Below are 19,485 nucleotides of genomic sequence, written 5' to 3'. Positions count from 1 at the left end.
ACTTAAAACCTGTGACTTTCTCCTACCTTCTGCAAATGCAAATGAGATTCATACTTTAGATTATACCCAAGAGATATTGCTTAAACAGTTAATGATAATTGTCATGTGCGGTTAATTCTTGTGGAGATGAGCACAGTTCAGGTGGTTTATCTGTTTGGTCTGTAATGGATCGTTTCACCTTGTCACTGCTTCAGCAGAAGGGCCGTAGTGATGAGCTGAAGAGTTTTGAGGAGATGGAGAAGCTGACGTCTGAGCTGGAGGAGCCAACTGTTCCTCAGAACCAGGGAGAGGACAAGACTCCAGGAGATGTCCTTGGTGAGTTCAATAAACCTGTGTTGTTTCCAAAGGCAAATGTGTGCAGTAAGAGAATAAGCTTGGGGGAAAACATATTTGAAAGTTGCTGTGAAATTGCTCACAAATACATTGTTTTTGCTGTATTTCTAATTCAGCTCACTGAACAGAACTCAATATCATAGATGATTATCATGCATGATGTTCCCTTCTGTAGTCACAGAGTTGTTGGATGAGCCAGTGTCCAAGGAGCACGAGGAACATCCAGAGAGACCGGACCAAAGCAGGCCTGACCACCAGAAGACTGCTGAGGGTGGTCTGCTGTTGGAGGTGGAGTCTCTGGCGGCTCATCTGACTGGAGAGGGATTGAGCCACTGCTCCTCTGACCAGCTGGTTCTGATCCATGATCAGCTGGGAGGCATGATGAGGACGGTGGTGCTGCAGCTGCAGAGCAGACTACTGGCTCAGAACAAGGACAGCGGACCCTGATCCAAACACTAGACAGTCCCCGGGTTTGGATTACATATTTTGGGAATGCCCCACGTGAAGTCTCTTGAAGATGCCTATTGACAACTGTGGGGGGGGCGGCACATTGGTGTTTGAATTCTTACAAAGGTCTTGATTTGTTTTTGTGGGGGCCCGGGCCCCCCAGCCCCCATCAACGTTTCCCCTCTCACACTCCAACTCTTAAGATCTAAGAGTTAACCAAGTACTACACCACAAGGCCACCAGGATCTGTTTGGGTTGTGTTTTTAAACTCTTTTTCCTTGTCCTCTCTGATGGCTGAGGGAGACATTTTTATAAATGCTAGTTCAGGCTAAAAAGTAGTGGTGGCGATTAGTTGTCATGACAAGAGTGAAAGCGAAGCATGGTCTCTGATTGGCTATACCAAGGCTTTGCCAGGAAGTGATATTTTAACCATACATTGTGGTCCGGAGGATGGCACTTTTTACGTTGTGTACCTATGAAATAAAGGTTTGAAATATGGAGGCTGTATCAGTGTTGTTCTTTGGATGGAGGGGAAGTTTAATGTGAGCATAAGGCAAAGTATTTCTGTTCTGAATTCATGATTAATGCCAGTACTGTGGCTGTCATGGCTAGTCAGGCCACAACATTACCTGCCTCCAGGGTAGGGTTTGTCTATAAAACAGCTCCCCAAAAAACTGACTTGTCTTCACTTGATTTCATCTTGTCCAGTTATTGATATATAGTGGGGCAAAAAGTATTTAGTCAGCCACCAATTGTGCAAGTTCTCCCACTTAAAAAGGTGAGGACTGTAATTTTCATCATAGGTAGTACACTTAAACTATGACAGACAAAATTAGGGAAACGAATCCAGAAAATAACGTAGTATTTTTTAATGAATTTATTTGCAAATTATGGTGGAAAATTTTTATTGACCAAATACTTATTTATCTCAATACTTTGTTATATACCCTTTGTTGGCAATGACAGAGGTCAAACGTTTTCTGTAAGTCTTCACACACTGTTGCTGGTATTTTGGCCCATTCCTCCATGCAGATCTCCTCTAGAGCAGTGATGTTTTGGGGCTGTTGCTGGGCAACAGACTTTCAACTCCCTCCAAAGATTTTCTATGGGGTTGAGATCTGGAGACTGGCTAGGCCACTCCAGGACCTTGAAATGCTTCTTACGAAGCCACTCCTTTGTTGCCCGGGCAGTGTGTTTGGGATCATTGTCATGCTGAAAGACCCAGCCACGTTTCCTCTTCAATGCCCTTGCTGATGGAAATCTCACGATACATGGCCCCATTCATTCTTTCCTTTACACGGATCAGTCGTCCTTGTCCCTTTGCAGAAAAACAGCCCCAAAGCATGATGTTTCCACCCCCATTGCTCCACAGTAGGTATGGTGTTTTTTGGATGCAACTCAGCATTCTTTGTTCTCCAAACACGACGAGTTGAGTTATCAAAAAGTTATATTTTGGTTTCATCTGACCATATTATATTCTTCCATCTTCTGGATCATCCAAATGCTCTCTAGCAAACTTCAGACAGGCCTGGACATGTACTGGCTTAAGCAGGGGGCACATCTGGATTAGAGTCCCTGGCGACGTAGTGTGTGTTACTGATGGTAGGCTTTGTTACTTTGGTCCCAGCTCTGCAGGTCATTCACTAGGTCCCCCTCTGTGTGGTTCTGGAATTTTTGACCCCACGGGGTGAGATCTTGCGTGGAGCCCCAGATCGAGGGAGATTATCAGTGGTCTTGTATGTCTTCCAATTCATAATAATTGCTCCCACAGTTGATTTCTTCAAACCAAGCTGCTTACCTATTGCAGATTCAGTTTTCCCAGCCTGGTGCAGGTCTACAATTTTGTTTCTGGTGTCCTTTGACAGCTCTTTGGTCTTGGCCATAGTGGAGTTGAGTGTGACTGAGGTTGTGGACAGGTGTCTTTTATACTGATAACAAGTTCAAACGGGTGCCATTAATACAGGTAACGAGTAGAGGACAGAGGAGCCTCTTAAAGAAGCGACAGGTCTGAGAGCCAGAAATCTTGTTTGTAGGTGACCAAATACTTATTTTTCCATCATAATTTGCAAATAAATTCATTCAAAATCCTACAATGTGATTTTCTTTCTCATTTCGTCTGTCATAGTTGAAGTGTACCTATGATGAAAATTACAGGCTTTATCTTTTTAAGTGGGAGAACTTGCACAATTGATGGCTGACTAAATACTTTTTTGCCCCACTGTACCTTTACGCAAGCTGCTAAAGCGGTGTCTGGCTTGAACTATTGTTGTAGGAAATGTAAGTTGAAGTGGAGAGGCCACAAGGTAGAGAAATAAGAACACAAGACCTCAGTAGTGCAGCAGGTTGGTGTTTTATTATCTTCTGATCAACGGTATTTGACTTCTTTACCCCCAGACCCAGGTAATCAGAGGGAACGAAACACATGCAATGAGTGACCAGCCTTTGGCTACTTCAGGAGGGAAGAGGCTTCTCAAACTGGGTGGTGAAACTCAAAGCTGCTGATAGAAATAAGAATAGGGAATCTTGTCCGCTCTATTCATTCTGATAGCCAATCATATCTGTATGTTTCGTAATGTTACATCCTCAGGAACAGAGCCCTGGTTTTTAGGTTTGATGGATGATACCTCAAGGTTACACGTCTTCTCTTCATCTTTCATCAACCCCTTGTGGTTTTAGGTGATTAAACAACTTTATTCTCTCCACACGGTACACTTTCCTATCATCCATATACTTCCCTTTTTCATCACAGGAAAGTTTGAATTGCATGTAAGCTCATCTGTTTTTGTGTGAAAGTTAACTTTCAGTAAAGCTTTTCAAAAATATTTAACTGACATTGATTAAGGTTCTGTCTGCAATTTACAAAATAATGGGCTTTTTGTCGTCTTGGAAAAGGATGAATGTTCTTCCACAGTCTATATAGGTATTTATACATTTCAGATTCTCATGTCACATCCACAGGGCCTTGGGAAACGGGCATCAACTCTATAGACTACTAACACTACAGCTACAAAAATCTAATCTGAGCGATAGTCTACACATATAACAGGTTTACGAAGCGACAGATTCAACCGTAGATGGCGGCCAATCGGGTAGCTAGGTGGATGTGTCGGTGGGACTTGTCTTTAGATTGCTTCAACGTAATTGGCCGGCAGCATGCCAGTCTTGCCTGAGCGTTGCACAGTGCCGTACATCCAGCCCTCGTCGATGGACTGCACGTTTACGATAACATCACCATCCTTGAAGGAGACCTCGTCCATGTCGGCAGAGGAGTAGTCGTACATGGCACGCACAGTTTTCTGAACGGGACAAAAAATATTTTTTAGTAATGACAGCTGATGTAGCTTACATTTTTGGAACATGGTAGTGAGTAGTGCACAGCAACCCAACCAAAAGGACATGTGCCCAACACATGCTTCCCTGTTTCTCTGGCATCTCCCTTCTCAAATGTGGAGGTAATACAATCTAACTATGTTTCACAGTCAGTCACATCAACTATGACTGGTTTCCACGGTAATGATCTATGTCCTGTGAGCCTGGTACAGTCAAAGTACAGTACTCACCCCGGTGGTGGAAGGGTGGGAGGGGACAGAGGACACGGTGGTCTGCTGTGTGGCTACAGAGGAAGACCTCTGCTGCAGCTCCACTGTCTTGGTGTGTGTGTAACCTGCAGGAGCAAATAGGAAAGACATAAGTCAGCTGTCACAGTTAGAATGAGGGTTTAGGTATAGATACTTCTACCATAGCGGGCTGGGAACAGGGCACTGACTGTACCAAGTATTGACGAGGCTTGAATATAAAGGTCTGCCATCTACACAGTGTACAAAACATTAGGAACACCTGCTCGTTCCATGACAGACAGACCAGGTGAATCCAGGTGAAAGCTATGATCCCTTATTGAGGTCACATGTTAAATACACTTCAATCAATGTAGATGAAGGGGAGGAGGCAGGTTAAAGAAGGATTTATAAGCCTTGAGACATGGATTGTGTGTGTGTGCCTTTCAGAGAGTGAATGGGCAAGACAAAATATTTGAGTGCCTTTGAACAGGGTGTGGTAGTAGGTGCCAGGCGTACCGGTTTGTGTCAAGAACTGCAACACTGCTGGGTTTTTCACGCTCAACAATTCCCTGTATGTATCAAGAATGGTCCACCACCCACTTGACACAACTGCGGGAAGCATCGGAGTCAACATTGGCCAGCATCCCTGTGGAACGCTTTCGACACCTTGTAGAGTCAACATGGGCCAGCATCCCTGTGGAACGCTTTCGACACCTTGTAGAGTCAACATGGGCCAGCATCCCTGTGGAACGCTTTCGACAACTTGTAGAGTCAACATGGGCCAGCATCCCTGTGGAACGCTTTCGACACCTTGTAGAGTCCACGTGGGCCAGCATCCCTGTGGAACGCTTTCGACACCTTGTAGAGTCAAAATGGGCCAGCATCCCCATGGAACGCGTTAGACACCTTGTAGAGTTCATGCTCTGAGGCTGTTGAAGGAAAAAGGAAAAAGACCGTGCAACTCAATATTAGGGAGGTGTTCCTAATGTTTTGTCCACTCAGTGTCTATGGAATTGGTCTAAAGTGGTTTGGTGGTGTGATATCTGAACTGGGTTGTGATGTGAGCCCACTACAGTAGACCTACCCATGGAGGAGGTAGCAAAGCCATTGCTGTACAGGGACACATGGTGGGCTGGGTCCTCAGACACCTCAGACTTCTCATCACCAACACCACTCATAGCGCTGGTGGAGCGGGAGTGCTCCTTGCTGCGACGCTGGGCTTGGACTGTCACACAGAGGGCAAAGGTCAGGGTTCAACAAAACCTAAAAATATTGGTTGCACTTTATATTGAATGAATAGGCCATTATAAATGCTTATAAATGCTTTATAAATTATTATACATTATTATCAATAAAATCATAACACTTATAAATGCCTATAGATGTTTATATGACAAATCAAAGAGTTTCCTGTGGATTATGCTGTTGAGGTGTGAGGCTTCTCTCTCTTACCTGACATCATGTGCAGACTCCTGGACTGGATGTTGTCCTCAGCAGGGTCGTAGTCAAACACAGAGCCGGGGTTGGTGCGCCATACACGCAGATCTGAGGGTGAACCGACAGGTTTTACAGAATGGCTGGTACAACATAGATCAAATGGATGTAGAATAATTGGTTGGTGTTTGTTTGTGGGCCTCGGCACAGCGTGTGTGTGTGTGCTGGCGTGCGTACCGGTGACTGTCTCCTGTTCGTGCTCCACCACACGTCTCTTCTCCATCTCCACCACACGTCTCTGGATGCCACGGTAGTTGATGTCGCTGAACTCCTGGGTGTTCTTCTTCACACGGTCCATCACGGGGTCAGAGGTGGTGGGAGTGAAGCTGCCCTTACTCTTCTCAAAGTCCTGGTGGTATCTCACCTGGTGGACAGAGAGCCGTGGGATGCTTTTATATCAGTTGGGAAATGGCATTTGTTATTACATTTTAATAAAGGACTCAGTGGTAAGACAATAGTTCAACTTTAGTGGTATGGTTTTACATGGGTAGGAATTATGAACGTGAGCAATTTTGTCTGGCATGTGTTATTACAAGAAAAAGACTCTTTACAAGCCAACAAGAGTTATTATAACATCTACAAAAACCATTGACTCACTCCAGATATGTTGCGCTGGGTCTCCTTGACACGTCTCATCTCAGGTGTGTCCAGCACAAAGGCAGCCTTGCCCTGCACCTGCTTACGGAAGCTGTCAGAGTACAGCACCTGTGGGACAGCAGAGAGGACAGCAGAGGAACAACGTCAGCACCAGAGTTAACCCACTTTATCTGCTGAACCTGTGTGACAGAATGTGGCACAACAACAACAGATAGGGTCACTCTGAGAAGGGCTTATTATTGGGACCTCAGACGATATTAGCAGGGAGATTCAAACCTTCAGAGTGGGGGTGGATTAAGAGGGCGTGTCCCAATTGATAATGGAGTTAGGAGGGTTGTGTTCCAATCCTTAATTGGGGTGTTGGGAGTGGGAGGAAGCCAGGGGAAAAGGAGGAGTTGACTAGTTTCAATAACAAGGCAGAGGGTTAGCCATGATATACAAATAGATGAGAGCAGAGGATGACTACTGTAGATCTGATTAATGAGGTTAACTAGAGCCAGAAGAAGAACAGGAGGGAGTTAGATGAGAGGGTTAACGTGGGTTCTAAAGGGTTCTAAAGGGGCACACAGGTCCTGGAGGACGGCTGGTGTACCGAGCTAATCTGTTCTTGGTTCCGTTTCGCTCTCTCCATCTCTGGAGTGAACACCTGGGGCGTTCCTTTGGCAGAACTGTCCTTATACAACACCTACAGGGCAGAAGCACAGCCCCAGGGGACAGTCAGACACACTGCAACAACACAATCCAACACACACTAAAACATCCCAGCCTCCACAGCATGGCAAGGATGTTAGTTGCCACACTAAAACATGAGATAAATAGCACACCTCTTAAAGGAAGAACGCTGCTGGGGAGATACACATTTTAAAAAAGGTTAAGCAAAAACACTCAAAATGTGAGGAAGTAATTTTGAAGAGGGTGTTTTAGCTGAGGTTAGAATGAAGGGAGAGTCAAAGATGATTTACTGAGGGCGGAAGGTGGAAGGGTAGATTGAAAGGAACGAGGAAGGATGGAGAGGGATGATGTGTTGTATTAGAATCAGGGTTGATTGTTGATGACAAGGGCTGAACCGATAGAGAAGACAGTTTAAGGCGGTAAGGGAGGATCACGCACAAATCTGGACTAAACAGTGAAAAACACAGAAACACGTGTTGGTATTGGTTTCCTCTAGTACCGAGCTGATGTTCTTCTGCATCTCACGAACCCTCTTCACCTCCGGTAGGTCTGAGATGGCTGTGCATCGACACAACGAGTCCTTGTACTTTATCTACCCATCAGATCAGCATTAAGGTCCCATGCAGAAGAGAGATGATGTCACAATGGACAAACACACACAGAGAGAGCAACCGTGAACCAGAGACAGCAGAGAACAGATTACAGGAAGCACTGAAGCTACAAATGACATTGAACTGTTAATAGCACAAGGGACAAGAGCGTATGCAGAAGAATAAAGCTAGATTGAACACATGGGACACAGCAGCAACTTCAGCAAAATCATTTTGGATCGTACACCTCTTCTGAAATAATATAGACTATTTAGATATATGCATGTACTCACAGGGAGGGGTTCCTCCATCAACATATTGTTTAAACATATTGTGGCTTCATGTTACCAGAGAACTTGACATGTTTTAATATTCTATTTTTAAATCATTGTCTACTTATAGTACGCTTCAGTTTTACGTTAGGACATTGAACAGATATAGGTTTTGGCTGGGGTAAGACTAAAAAGGGTTGGACAGGGGAATTAAAGTGGGCTTGGAGTTGTACATGGGCTTGCGTAACAGGAGCAGGATAGACAGGAGTATATAAATGAATCAATAAATGAATGAATCAATTGATTGATATACTCCTGATCATAAAGCCCCTGTAGAACTATATGGATGGTAGATGGAGGGTAAAGAATCACAGTATAAAAACCTGTACCATGCTAATGTGTTGCTGGTTGCGTTTAACTCTGTCCATCTCTGGGGGGTCTGATATAGCTGCTCCTCTTTGTACTGAATCTTTAAACAGTGACACAGAGACAACCAGTCAAAAACACGGTTTATTGCCCACTTTAATAAAAACTAAGGAGATGGTAAACGGATGAGGGCTGCCATAAAATGCATGCAAAGGTTTGGGTTATAGTTAGACTACCGTTTCAAAAATCTCACAGCACTTCAGTAAAGAAAACTGAAGAAATAGAATTAAAAGACAAAAACACTTTATGATGAAGATTAATAGAAACAAAAAAAATGGAGAAAAATCACAAGGCAATTTGTTTGTCTGGTAGGAAACCAACAAATACAAAACAAGAAAACAAACATGGGATGAATCTATTTAGGGCTTTAGTTTGGAGGACAATGGAAGTGAAGTTATTTTTGTACCACTAAGTTATTTTGAAGCGCTAGACTTCATCTTGGCACACAGAAGTCAAAGGTCAGGAGAATAACCACTGATGCTTTAGGGGGCATTACTGGAGGTCAGTTAGGGGTCATACGACAGAGAGGGTGAGAGGTTTTTTGAGGTTTGTTGGTTGGGAAATTATGGGGGGCCTCCTTTATGGGAGGGACTAGATAGAAACTCGAGTACCGAGCTGACGTTCTTCTGCATCTCACGAACGTTCTTCACACCCGGTAGGTCTGAGATGGCTGTGCCCCGACACAACGAGTCCTTGACCTACTCTAGGGGTTCCATGAGAAACACAGAGACAAAGCAAGACAGATAACAGATATAAAGCACACGTACTGTACACTACACGTATACTACAAGTACACTACACGTATACTACAAGTACACTACACGTATACTACAAGTACACTACACGTATACTACAAGTACACTACACATATACTACAAGTACACTACACATATACTACAAGTACACTACACATATACTACAAGTACACTACAAGTACTCTACACGTATACTACAAGTACGCCACACGTATACTACAAGTACACTACACGTATACTACAAGTACGCCACATGCATACAGCAGCAGCAGCAGCAAGGATGATGGCCTCACCGAAGACAGTGAGAATGCAGCTGGCATAAAGCAGGTAGATAACACAGTTGTGACATTTACATTGCATGTTAACAGCAGTCAAGTGCTTTTGCTTTTACAGAATATACTGCAAATTATATAACACTATGAACTGACTAGGGAACCTCTGAGCAAATGAAAGGTAGATATTTGGTTTAGTTTATTACAGATCTTAGATGTAATGTTAATTAATTATTTTAATGTTCTGATGAGCCTGGTGGCACAATGAACTCTGAGATTAGCATAAACTCTGCAAAATGGAGTTGAAAATGTGGAAAGAAAAAATGGTTGCAATTATGTAGAGATTAAAACATTATATGTTTTTTTTGTTGTTAAATTTGAGATCTGGGGGGGTTCAAAGCGTAGACTGAGTGAAGACAGGCAGGGTCACTCTATATTGTTTGTCTGATTGCATCTAACTCTGTCCATCTCTGGGGTGTCTGACAGAGCTGTTCTTCCTCCCAAGTCCTCTTTGTTCCGAATCTTTAAACGGTAAGAGCAGGAAAACAGTAGTGAGTCTTTGTTCTATCAGTTGAGAGGTTGGTTGAGTGATTTGTGCATGGGAAAAAGACAGGGAAAAGACAACAGACAAAAAAACAGAAAGAAGACGTTTCTAGATGACACATGACATTACGAATAATAAAGCATGAAACCTGTTGGTTCAAAGTGTTACCATATGCCGTATTTCATAACGACATTGCTCAAACCAGAGATCTAAAATCTAAAAATGTTATTAACCTAATACAGAAACACAAGTTTGGCTATGATTAATCTCTCATTATCAGCTCAAGAGGATATTAAGGGTAATAAGAAAGGGGAGGAAAAGAAAGAGGTGAAAATGTGCTGTAAGAAAAGGTGAAATATATATATATATTTTAAATACTCATGGAGCAGTAGGTATCCCCAACTGAAAATCTTTCTATTCTCTTTAACACAAAGCATTTCAGGGCTTTCCTTTATTGATGACACTTTGCCTTTTACGTTTTTAAGGTGGTCTGTCTGGTACTGAAGCTACAGGGAAAAGAGCACAAGTGCAGTTAACATGTCTCCCAATAACAAAAACATGAAGAAAAGAAAAGAGAGATTGGAGTCATTAAAACTAGTTGTTCAACCACTCCACACATTTCTTGTGAACAAACTATAGTTTTGACAAGTCGGTCAGGACATCTACTTTGTGCATGACACAAGTAGTTTTTCCAAAAATTGTTTACAGATGGATTATTTCACTTATATTTCACTGTATCACAATTCCAGTGGGTCAGAAGTTTACATACACTAAATTGACTGTGCCTTTCAACAGCTTGGAAAATTCCAGAAAAGGATGTAATGGCTTTAGAAGCTTCTGATAGGCTAATTGACATCATTTGAGTCAATTGGAGGTGTACCTGTGGATGTATTCAAGGCCTACCTTCAAACTCACTGCCTCTTTGCTTGACATCATGGGAAAATCGAAAGAAATCAGCCAAGACTTCAGAAAAAAAATTGTAGACCTTCACAAGTCTGATTCATCCTTGGGAGCAATTTTCAAATCCCTGAAGCTACCACATTCATCTGTACAAACAATAGTATAAACACCATGGGGGTTTATACGCAAGTATAAACACCATGGGACCACGCAGCTGTCATACCGCTCAGGAAGGAGACGCATTCTGTCTCCTTGAGATGAACGTACTTTGGTGCGAAAAGAGCAAATCAATCCCAGAACAACGGCAAAAGACCTTGTGAAGATGCTGGAGGAAACAGATACAAAAGTATCTATATCCACAGTAAAACAAGTCCTATATCGACATAACCTGAAAGGCCTCTCAGCAAGGAAAAAGCCACTGGTCCAAAACCGCCATAAAAAAAGACAGACTACGGTTTGCAACTGCACATGGGGACAAAGATCGTACTTTTTGGAGAAATTTCCTTTGGTCTGATGAAACAAAAATAGAACTGTTTGGCCATAATGACCATCGTTATGTTTGGAGGAAAAAGGGGGAGGCTTGCAAGCCGAAGAACATCATCCCAACCGTGAAGCACGGGGGTGGCAACATCATGTTGTCGGGGTCCTTTGCTGTAGGAGGGACGGGTCCACTTTACAAAATAGATGGCATCATGAGGGAGGAAAATTATGTGGATATATTGAAGCAACATCTCAAGACATCAGTCAGGAAGTGAAAGCTTGGTCGCAAATGGGTCTTCCAAATGGACAATGACCCCAACATACTTCCAAAGTTGTGGCAAAATGGCTTAAGGACAACAAAGTCAAGGTATTGGAGTGGCCATCACAAATCCCTGACCTCAATCCTATAGAACATTTGTTGACAGAACTGAAAAAGCATGTGCGAGTAAGGAGGCCTACAAACCTGACTCAGTTACACCAGCTCTATCAGGTGGAATGGGCCAAAATTCACCCAACTAATTGTGGGAAGCTTGTGGAAGGCTACCTGAAACATTTGACCCAAATTAAACAATTTACAGGCAATGCTACCAAATACTAATTGACTGTATATAAACTTCTGACCCACTGAGAATATGATGAAAGAAATAAAAGCTGAAATAATCACTCTCAACTATTATTTTGACATTTCAGATTCTTAAAATAAAGTGGTGATCCTAATTGACCTAAGACAGGGAATTTTTACTACGATTAAATGTCAGGAATTGTGAAAAACTGAGTTTAAATGTATTGGCTAAGGTGTATGTAAACCTCCGACTTCAACTGTATCTAATAAGCCATTCTGTTATTACATATACTGAACAAAAATATAAATGCAACACGCAACAGGAAATCGGTCAATTAAAATGAATTCATTAGGCCCTAATCTAAGAATTTCACATGATTGGGAATACATATATGCATCTGTTGGTCACAGATACCTTTAAAATGGGCCTCACAATAGGCCTCAGGATCTCATCACGGTATCGCTGTGCATTCAAATTGAAATCAATAAAATGCAATTGTGTTGGTTGTCCGTAGCTTATGCCTGCCCGGACCATAACCCCACCGCCACCATAGGGCACTCAATGTTGGGTTCTCAATGTTGACATCAGCAAACTGCTTGCCCACACAATTTTGTAACAAAATACGCTCTCTCTGATGTATCACGAGAAACTCCCCTTCGCAAAAAGTTCTCTCTGTCAAGTAATCCAGCCCTTATACTGGCATCTTTCAGGACCTGAACGCTGTAGCACCGATTCAAGACGCGATTCTCCAATTCAGCAGATTTGACACTGTAGTCTGTTTCCTGTTCGCAAATTCTGCGGTCTCTTTGGAATTGGCCATATGGAATATTCTCTTTTAACCTTTTGGGGTGAAAGCTGTCTGCCCTCAGAATGGGAATCCCATCTGTAGACTTCCTAAAGATTGATGTGTGCAAACAACCTTTCTCATTTTTCCTAATGTCGAGGTCCAAAAAGTGAATGTTATCCTTGCTGTACTCCATAGTTAGTTTGATGTTGTGTAACCACTCCCTCTTCCAATTAGGGCTGATTGGAAAAGCTGTTCAAAAGAGGACATTGTATTCCTTTTTTTGTACTCCCTGACGAAGGCCATGCACCCGAAACGACTTTGTTTCTATTGAACATGCCATACTAATAAAGGCATTTGTATTAATTATATGAAGAGTGCCTTGGTCCTCCTTTCTTTTTGACTTCACATGTTGCATTTATATATTTATTCAGTGTAAACTAAATTATGAAATTAGCTACTGTACTTTCCAACGACAATAAAAAGTCTTGAGCCTGGCTTTTCTGAATCGGTAATTAGATAATAAACATAATGTCCATATGCTGCTGGTTTCTTTTAGTTCAGACAGCAAAACACAAGAGATGTCCATAAAGAAACAATGAACATATACATGTATATAAAGTATTGAAGGTGATACTTTGAAGTCAAGACACTGAAGATGCGCAGAGAGACACCTTGCTGCCACTGACTGACATGGGGGCATGGTGAACCTGAGACCTGGAATCTAGGCCTTGGTTCCAAAGGGAGGGTTCTAAAACGGAAGGTTCTAAAATGTAACGGAGGGTTTTAAAAGGCTTCTACTTACAGTGCTGAAGTTCTTCTGATTCTCACGGACTCTCATCATCTCAGGCGTGTCCAGGACGGGCACATAGTGAGACATGCACTTCTCAGCCTCCTCCCTGTACTTTTTCTGTTGGGACACAGTACAGAGAGAGACAGAGAGAGAGACAGAGAGAGAGACAGAGAGAGAGACAGAGAGAGAGACAGAGAGACAGAGAGACAGAGAGACAGAGACAGAGAGAGAGACAGAGAGAGAGAGAGAGAGAGAGAGAGAGAGAGAGAGAAGAGAGAAAGAGAGAGAGAGAGAGACATCACATAAGAGCTTAGTCATTCAACTCTAATGGCAATGTTTTCAAAGCATATTAGTCTATATCAATCAAATTGATGCAAAATGTATCTACATAGTTTATGAAGCGTTTACGTACACAGTTAATAGACATCCATAGCAGTTTGGAGCGTTCCTCTTACCTGGCTGACCATGTTCCTGATGTTCTGTGCGTGGAGGATGTCAGGGGTGTCGATAACACTAGTGTAGCTAGCCCTGTCCGCCTCGGCAGTCTGCTTGTACTTTTGCTGAGGAGGGACACAAACTGCAGCTCAGAAACACACTCTTTGTTAAATAACATCTACATGCACTGATGGAGAGTGGTTGTTCTGTATTCTTGGTACAGTACACAATTACAGTATTGAAGGCAATGAACATGGTGGTTATGATTATAGTGTGCATTCATTACATGTAAAATAGCTATACAGCAACTCAGGTATAACGAAGACAGTTGGGCAATATGAAATAGCTTCTTGGTTTCAAGTAAATGCTATTCTGGTAGTTATCACCTAAAAAAATATGGCTATAATGTATTATGCTTTTTGAAATTACTGGACTTAACGCACATATTACAAAACAAGGGTGTCTTGGCCCAAAAACCCTGTCCCACTGACCTGGCTGAGGATATCTGTAGCATTCCTAGCCCTCATGAAGTCTGGCGTGTCTGTAGCCAATGCCAACATTCCCTTGCCCTTGATCTCTGTCTCCAATTCCTTTTTGTACTCTTTCTGCAAACAGCCACATTACACACAGTCAAGTCAAACACAATACTATTTATAGTGAGTATTCAAAATAACTACTGGATATTATGTCACATTGGTTTAGGGGCTGCAGAGCCAGAAACATCACAGGTTAAAACATCTTCAGCTAAGGGGATGATTAAGGAGACTCCTAGGGAACCGTGAACAGAGAGTTTAGCATCACAAACCAACAGGAACAGATAATGGGATTAAGTTACAAGTGAGGGAGAGTGATGTGAGACAGGAAGGGTCCACTCAGAGCTGAAAGACAGAAGAAGGTTTAGTGTGAATCACAGTGAAAGTTGTTTCAGACATCATATTATCTGGTTAACCTGGGGAACTACTAGCCTGGTGCCAGATCAGTTTGCGCTGTCTTGCCAACTCCTGTAGTCACTGTCAACATTGGAGTTAGCAAGACAGCACAAACAGATCTGAGACCAGGCTGGTGGAACGACACTATTAGCTCCACAACTGCGTTGGAAACACATTAGTAATGTCATTAGCCAGAGCCAAGAAGAAAACCAATCAGCTGCCTGGTTAGTTAGGTGATGAATCAGGAAGAGGAGGAGGAGAAGAAGCAGAGGAAGAGGGGGATGAGCGAGGGATTCGAGAAGAAGCCTGTTCCATCTGTTGCAGTCCTACCTGACTCAGGATAGCAGTGGCGTTCCTTGCTCTCAAAAGCTCAGGAGTTTCCTCAAAAACAGTTATCCCTTTACCCTTCACCCCCTCCTCTAGATCCCTCCTGTAATCTCTCTACGGGGCGGAAGGAAGAACAGAGAGGCTGCAGAGAGACAGGCAGGGTAACACAGGCAGGGCACACAGACAGGACACGGTACGGTAAAGGCTCAGGTGGCAGTACCGCTCACTCATAGATTCTCAAAGCCACCAAGTCTCGCCTTCAGATTATGACAGACCAGTTCTGGTTTTGGTTGACATGTATAGACAAATATTGAGTTGCCAAATCGGACATTATTCTTATTTTTTACAATAAGTATTATGACCAATAGACATATTAAATTAGACATTGGAAAGACATTGGTGAGTTTGGTAAGCAGCCTGATAAAAAAACAATCCCATTTTATCAGACAATAGGACAATAAATACCCACAGAATCTTTGGTACAAGACAGTTTGTTCATGAGGCTCTTTGTCAAAAGCACTCATGCCTACATTTCATTAGGGCATAATGCATAACAAACACAGGAAACAAGGTTCATTTACAAAGCCAAACCAGACAGAAAAAACAGATGGACAAAGCAGACAAATGCAGACAGTTGTTTTGCACCAAACCTCCTGTAGTGTCCTACTAGATGGAGGGAATGGTTGTTTTGCACCAAACCTCCAGTATTATCCTACGAGATGGAGGGAATGGTTGTTTTGCACCAAACCTCCAGTATTGTCCTACTAGATGGAGGGAATGGTTGTTTTGCACCAAACCTCCAGTATTATCCTACTAGATGGAGGGAATGGTTGTTTTGCACCAAACCTCCAGTATTGTCCTACTAGATGGAGGGAATGGTTGTTTTGCACCAAACCTCCAGTATTATCCTACGAGATGGAGGGAATGGTTGTTTTGCACCAAACCTCCAGTATTGTCCTACTAGATGGAGGGAATGGTTGTTTTGCACCAAACCTCCAGTATTATCCTACTAGATGGAGGGAATGGTTGTTTTGCACCAAACCTCCAGTATTATCATACGAGATGGAGGGAATGGTTGTTTTGCACCAAACCTCCAGTATTATCCTACTATATTGAGGGAATGGTTGTTTTGCACCAAACCTCCAGTATTATCCTACTAGATGGAGGGGATGGTTGTTTTGCACCAAACCTCCAGTATTGTCCTACTAGATGGAGGGAATGGTTGTTTTGCACCAAACCTCCAGTATTATCCTACGAGATGGAGGGAATGGTTGTTTTGCACCAAACCTCCAGTATTGTCCTACTAGATGGAGGGAATGGTTGTTTGGCACCAAACCTCCAGTATTATCCTACGAGATGGAGGGAATGGTTGTTTTGCACCAAACCTCCTGTAAATCAAATCAAATTTGATTTGTCACATACACATGGTTAGCAGATGTTAATGCGAGTGTAGCGAAATGCTTGTGCTTCTAGTTCCGACAATGCAGTGATAACCAACAAGTAATCTAACTAACAATTCCAAAACTACTGTCTTATACACAGTGTAAGGGGATAAAGAATATGTACATAAGGATATATGAATGAGTGATGGTACAGAGCAGCATACAGTAGATGGTATCGAGTACAGTGTATACATATGAGAGTAGTGTCCTACTAGATGGAGGGAATGGAGGGAATGGTTGTTTTGCACCAAACCTCCTGTAGTGTCCTACTAGATGGAGGGAACTAAACAAGTCAGGATGTCAACATAGATGACAGCGCAGACATGACAATAAAACAAATTCTACCACTAAAACAGTCATGCAGCATTACTATGGTACTATGAACATGGAAAAGGGTGTATTTATTATGTGTAATAGTCATAGAGTGTATTATCTTCAGGTGGCGAACCATGCAAGCTGACCAAATCTAACCTGGGTGTGACAGAACAATTAAGAAAAAGTCACAAGTGGGGTTAAAAGAAGGAGGGCTGTGGTGGTTGTGAGGGACTTAGTACGATTACCAGGGGTGGGTGAAGAGGAGGAGGAGAATGAGAATGAGGAGAATGAGGAGTAGAGTGAAGAACTGGACGAGGAGGAGGAGAAGGAGGAGGGGAATTAGGAACTGGAGGAGGAGAAGAATGAGGAGTTGAAAGAGGTGGTAAATGCCCGTTCGTTACCTCATTGGCTATTTTGGTGGCATGTCTGACATGTAACATGGCAAGGGTGACCTCCAAGCCTGAGAGGTTCTTTCCCTTTATGGACTCGTCATATTCCTTATGATAGTCTTTCTATTAGCCACAAAGACAAGACAAGTGACAGACACAGCTGAGATACAACATATAACAACATCCAAGCGTAGTAAGTCCACAGTCACAATGCAACCTTCACCTCAATACTCTTACTAAGAACAAATCAGGAGTGTATTACTTTACGCATGACCACAGTATACCTCTGGTGTGGGTAGTGTTTTTGTACACACAATATAAGATTTGAAACCTTTTTGTGTTTGTGCATGTATAATAGTGCTCTTTTGTGTAAGGAGCCAAGCCTTCTTCAGCCGTCAATATGTTTCCTACATTACATCAACGCAGTATGGTAAGTCTTAAGTTCTGCCTCAGTCTGTCTGTGCACTAGCAGGGAAACATGACTACCAGACAGACATCCGGTACTGTTCCTTAACCCTGGATCATCAGAGGAACATTTGGATTTCTGAACTTACAGTACATCATGTGTCAGTGCCAGTGCTTTACCTTTCACATCAAATTACACATAGGGAGAGTACAGTTCACAGACATTGTAGTAACACTTATGGAGAACACACAACAGTCTGCAGAATCTCCAAATACCACCCCAGAAATACAGTACAGATACGTTGTCAGGAAAAACAGTTGAGTGTTCCGTGTTCTCTTCTGAGCATCAGCGAAAATCACAACTGCAAAGTAAAATGGTTGTTTGAACCAACAGTTAGATATTGGGTTGAAACGATATAATGTGTATTTACCGCGCTCTGCATGTGCTGGGCTTCCTTAGCCGTCACATAGGTGGGGGTCTCGAAGTCCAGCATAGCCTTTCCTTTAGCCTTCTCATACTTCTCCTTGTACTTCACCTGTCAGACAAAGACTAGTCAGACAAATATATTCACAATATCATAGTTTCTAAATGTATTTATTGAATAAAGTTGACTTACTTTATTGAATAAATATGACTAAATAGGCCATTTAAGGTTACCATTGAGGCCTAAACGATACCAACTGGGCTATAACACCATAACAGTGTAACAAGGTGTCTTCAGAACACACTGACAGGGTTTATGACACAGGTTTGTTTCAATATGGTGAATTCTGGTCCAGATATCATTTCCACTTAAACCAGGGGAAGTTCATTTTTCCCTTCTAATCCAGAGGGCAAAATGACTCCACACAGAATGGAAGCACGGGAACCAGTTTATAAGGACTGCGGTATAAACCTCTCAGGTTTAAGGATGGTGTGACGAGTGGATTCATTCAAAAATGACTTACATAATAACACACAGCCCAACCAACACTTCCAGTGTTGCTGTTTTTGCAAGTCAACAATACAAACACTAATTATTTCTCAAAGTGTTCCACTATTTAATGACTTCACAGGTAGGAGAAGAAACCTGGGAGAATTCAGAATTTAGATTCGCAGGTCACATGATGAATTGTAATATTGGAGAGATGATTTTCAAACAGGAAGTTGACATCTCAAACACGGGAAGTTAAAACCGGGTGATGCCAATAGGACTGGTTCATAGGTCGTCCCATACATTGGCCCACTTACGTGACTCTGTAGTTCTGAAGCCTCCTTGTGATGAAGCTGTTCTGGTGAGTCAGCAATCATGAGGTAGTGACCCTTAATGTCCTCATGTTTCTTCTTGTACTGGTACTAAGAGGGAATCAGCGCCCAGTAAACAGCTCAGTACAAAGGTGTAGGGAAAAAGAGCCACTGTCGTTAGCTCACTCAATGCCACCCATTTAAATATAGATGTTTTTTAACAAGAATGTTTTATAAAAAGTTAACGAGCGGGAATAAAAAGGAATAAAAAATAATGAAATGAAAGAAAATGAAAAAAGAGAGAGTGAGGCAGAAAGTTCTGAGCGTCAGTGGTTATAGAAGACTAAGTTATGATATACTAAGTTAGATTTTTATGAAGAAAAGAGGAAGAAATCCATTCTGCACACGATAACATGCTAGACAGAGACGATTTGTGAAAAAGACTAATCTAGACCATAGATTAATGAAAAAAGACATGGAAAAGAAGGTTACAGCAGGTTCTAGTACTAGTACTGGGAGAACAAGGGGTTATGTGAGGA

At 42.4% G+C, this 19,485-nt stretch overlaps 2 protein-coding genes across 50 annotated transcripts in view; one reads left to right on the top strand and one right to left on the bottom strand.

Moving 5' to 3' along the window:
* The window catches only part of LOC118386424 (telomere-associated protein RIF1-like), a 30,727-nt gene extending 29,449 nt beyond the window's left edge, over window positions 1-1,278 (top strand). For 2 of the 3 annotated variants that reach the window (XM_052522783.1, XM_052522784.1), the window contains exons 33-34: window positions 195-315; window positions 509-1,278. In XM_052522783.1, the coding sequence (XP_052378743.1) occupies window positions 195-315; window positions 509-780 (393 nt within the window). In that variant the 3' untranslated portion in view covers window positions 781-1,278. The remainder of the gene's footprint in view (window positions 1-194; window positions 316-508) is intronic. The other variant, XM_052522785.1, reaches the window with a different exon arrangement.
* A 1,836-nt stretch (window positions 1,279-3,114) lies between these two features.
* Window positions 3,115-19,485, bottom strand: part of LOC118386423 (nebulin-like) — a 97,446-nt gene continuing 81,075 nt past the window's right edge. For 37 of the 47 annotated variants that reach the window (XM_052522736.1, XM_052522741.1, XM_052522763.1 and 34 more), the window contains 15 exons: window positions 18,953-19,057; window positions 18,153-18,257; window positions 17,329-17,439; window positions 15,174-15,284; window positions 14,406-14,519; window positions 13,935-14,039; window positions 13,492-13,596; window positions 7,600-7,692; window positions 7,021-7,113; window positions 6,429-6,536; window positions 6,009-6,195; window positions 5,790-5,882; window positions 5,422-5,562; window positions 4,341-4,444; window positions 3,115-4,076 (listed from right to left, as the gene is read on the bottom strand). In XM_052522736.1, the coding sequence (XP_052378696.1) occupies window positions 3,903-4,076; window positions 4,341-4,444; window positions 5,422-5,562; window positions 5,790-5,882; window positions 6,009-6,195; window positions 6,429-6,536; window positions 7,021-7,113; window positions 7,600-7,692; window positions 13,492-13,596; window positions 13,935-14,039; window positions 14,406-14,519; window positions 15,174-15,284; window positions 17,329-17,439; window positions 18,153-18,257; window positions 18,953-19,057 (1,749 nt within the window). In that variant the 3' untranslated portion in view covers window positions 3,115-3,902. Of the gene's footprint in view, window positions 4,077-4,340; window positions 4,445-5,421; window positions 5,563-5,789; window positions 5,883-6,008; window positions 6,196-6,428; window positions 6,537-7,020; window positions 7,114-7,599; window positions 7,693-8,351; window positions 8,432-8,454; window positions 9,092-13,491; window positions 13,597-13,934; window positions 14,040-14,405; window positions 14,520-15,173; window positions 15,285-17,328; window positions 17,440-18,152; window positions 18,258-18,952; window positions 19,058-19,485 lie in introns of those variants that run through there. The other 10 variants (XM_052522747.1, XM_052522748.1, XM_052522740.1 and 7 more) reach the window with 9 other exon arrangements.

Source organism: Oncorhynchus keta, chromosome 7, assembly GCF_023373465.1.
Source record: "Oncorhynchus keta strain PuntledgeMale-10-30-2019 chromosome 7, Oket_V2, whole genome shotgun sequence".
In the NCBI taxonomy this organism is placed as follows: Eukaryota; Metazoa; Chordata; class Actinopteri; order Salmoniformes; family Salmonidae; genus Oncorhynchus; species Oncorhynchus keta.
Note: the sequence above shows the minus strand (reverse complement) of the source record. Positions and strands in the feature narration are given on the sequence as shown.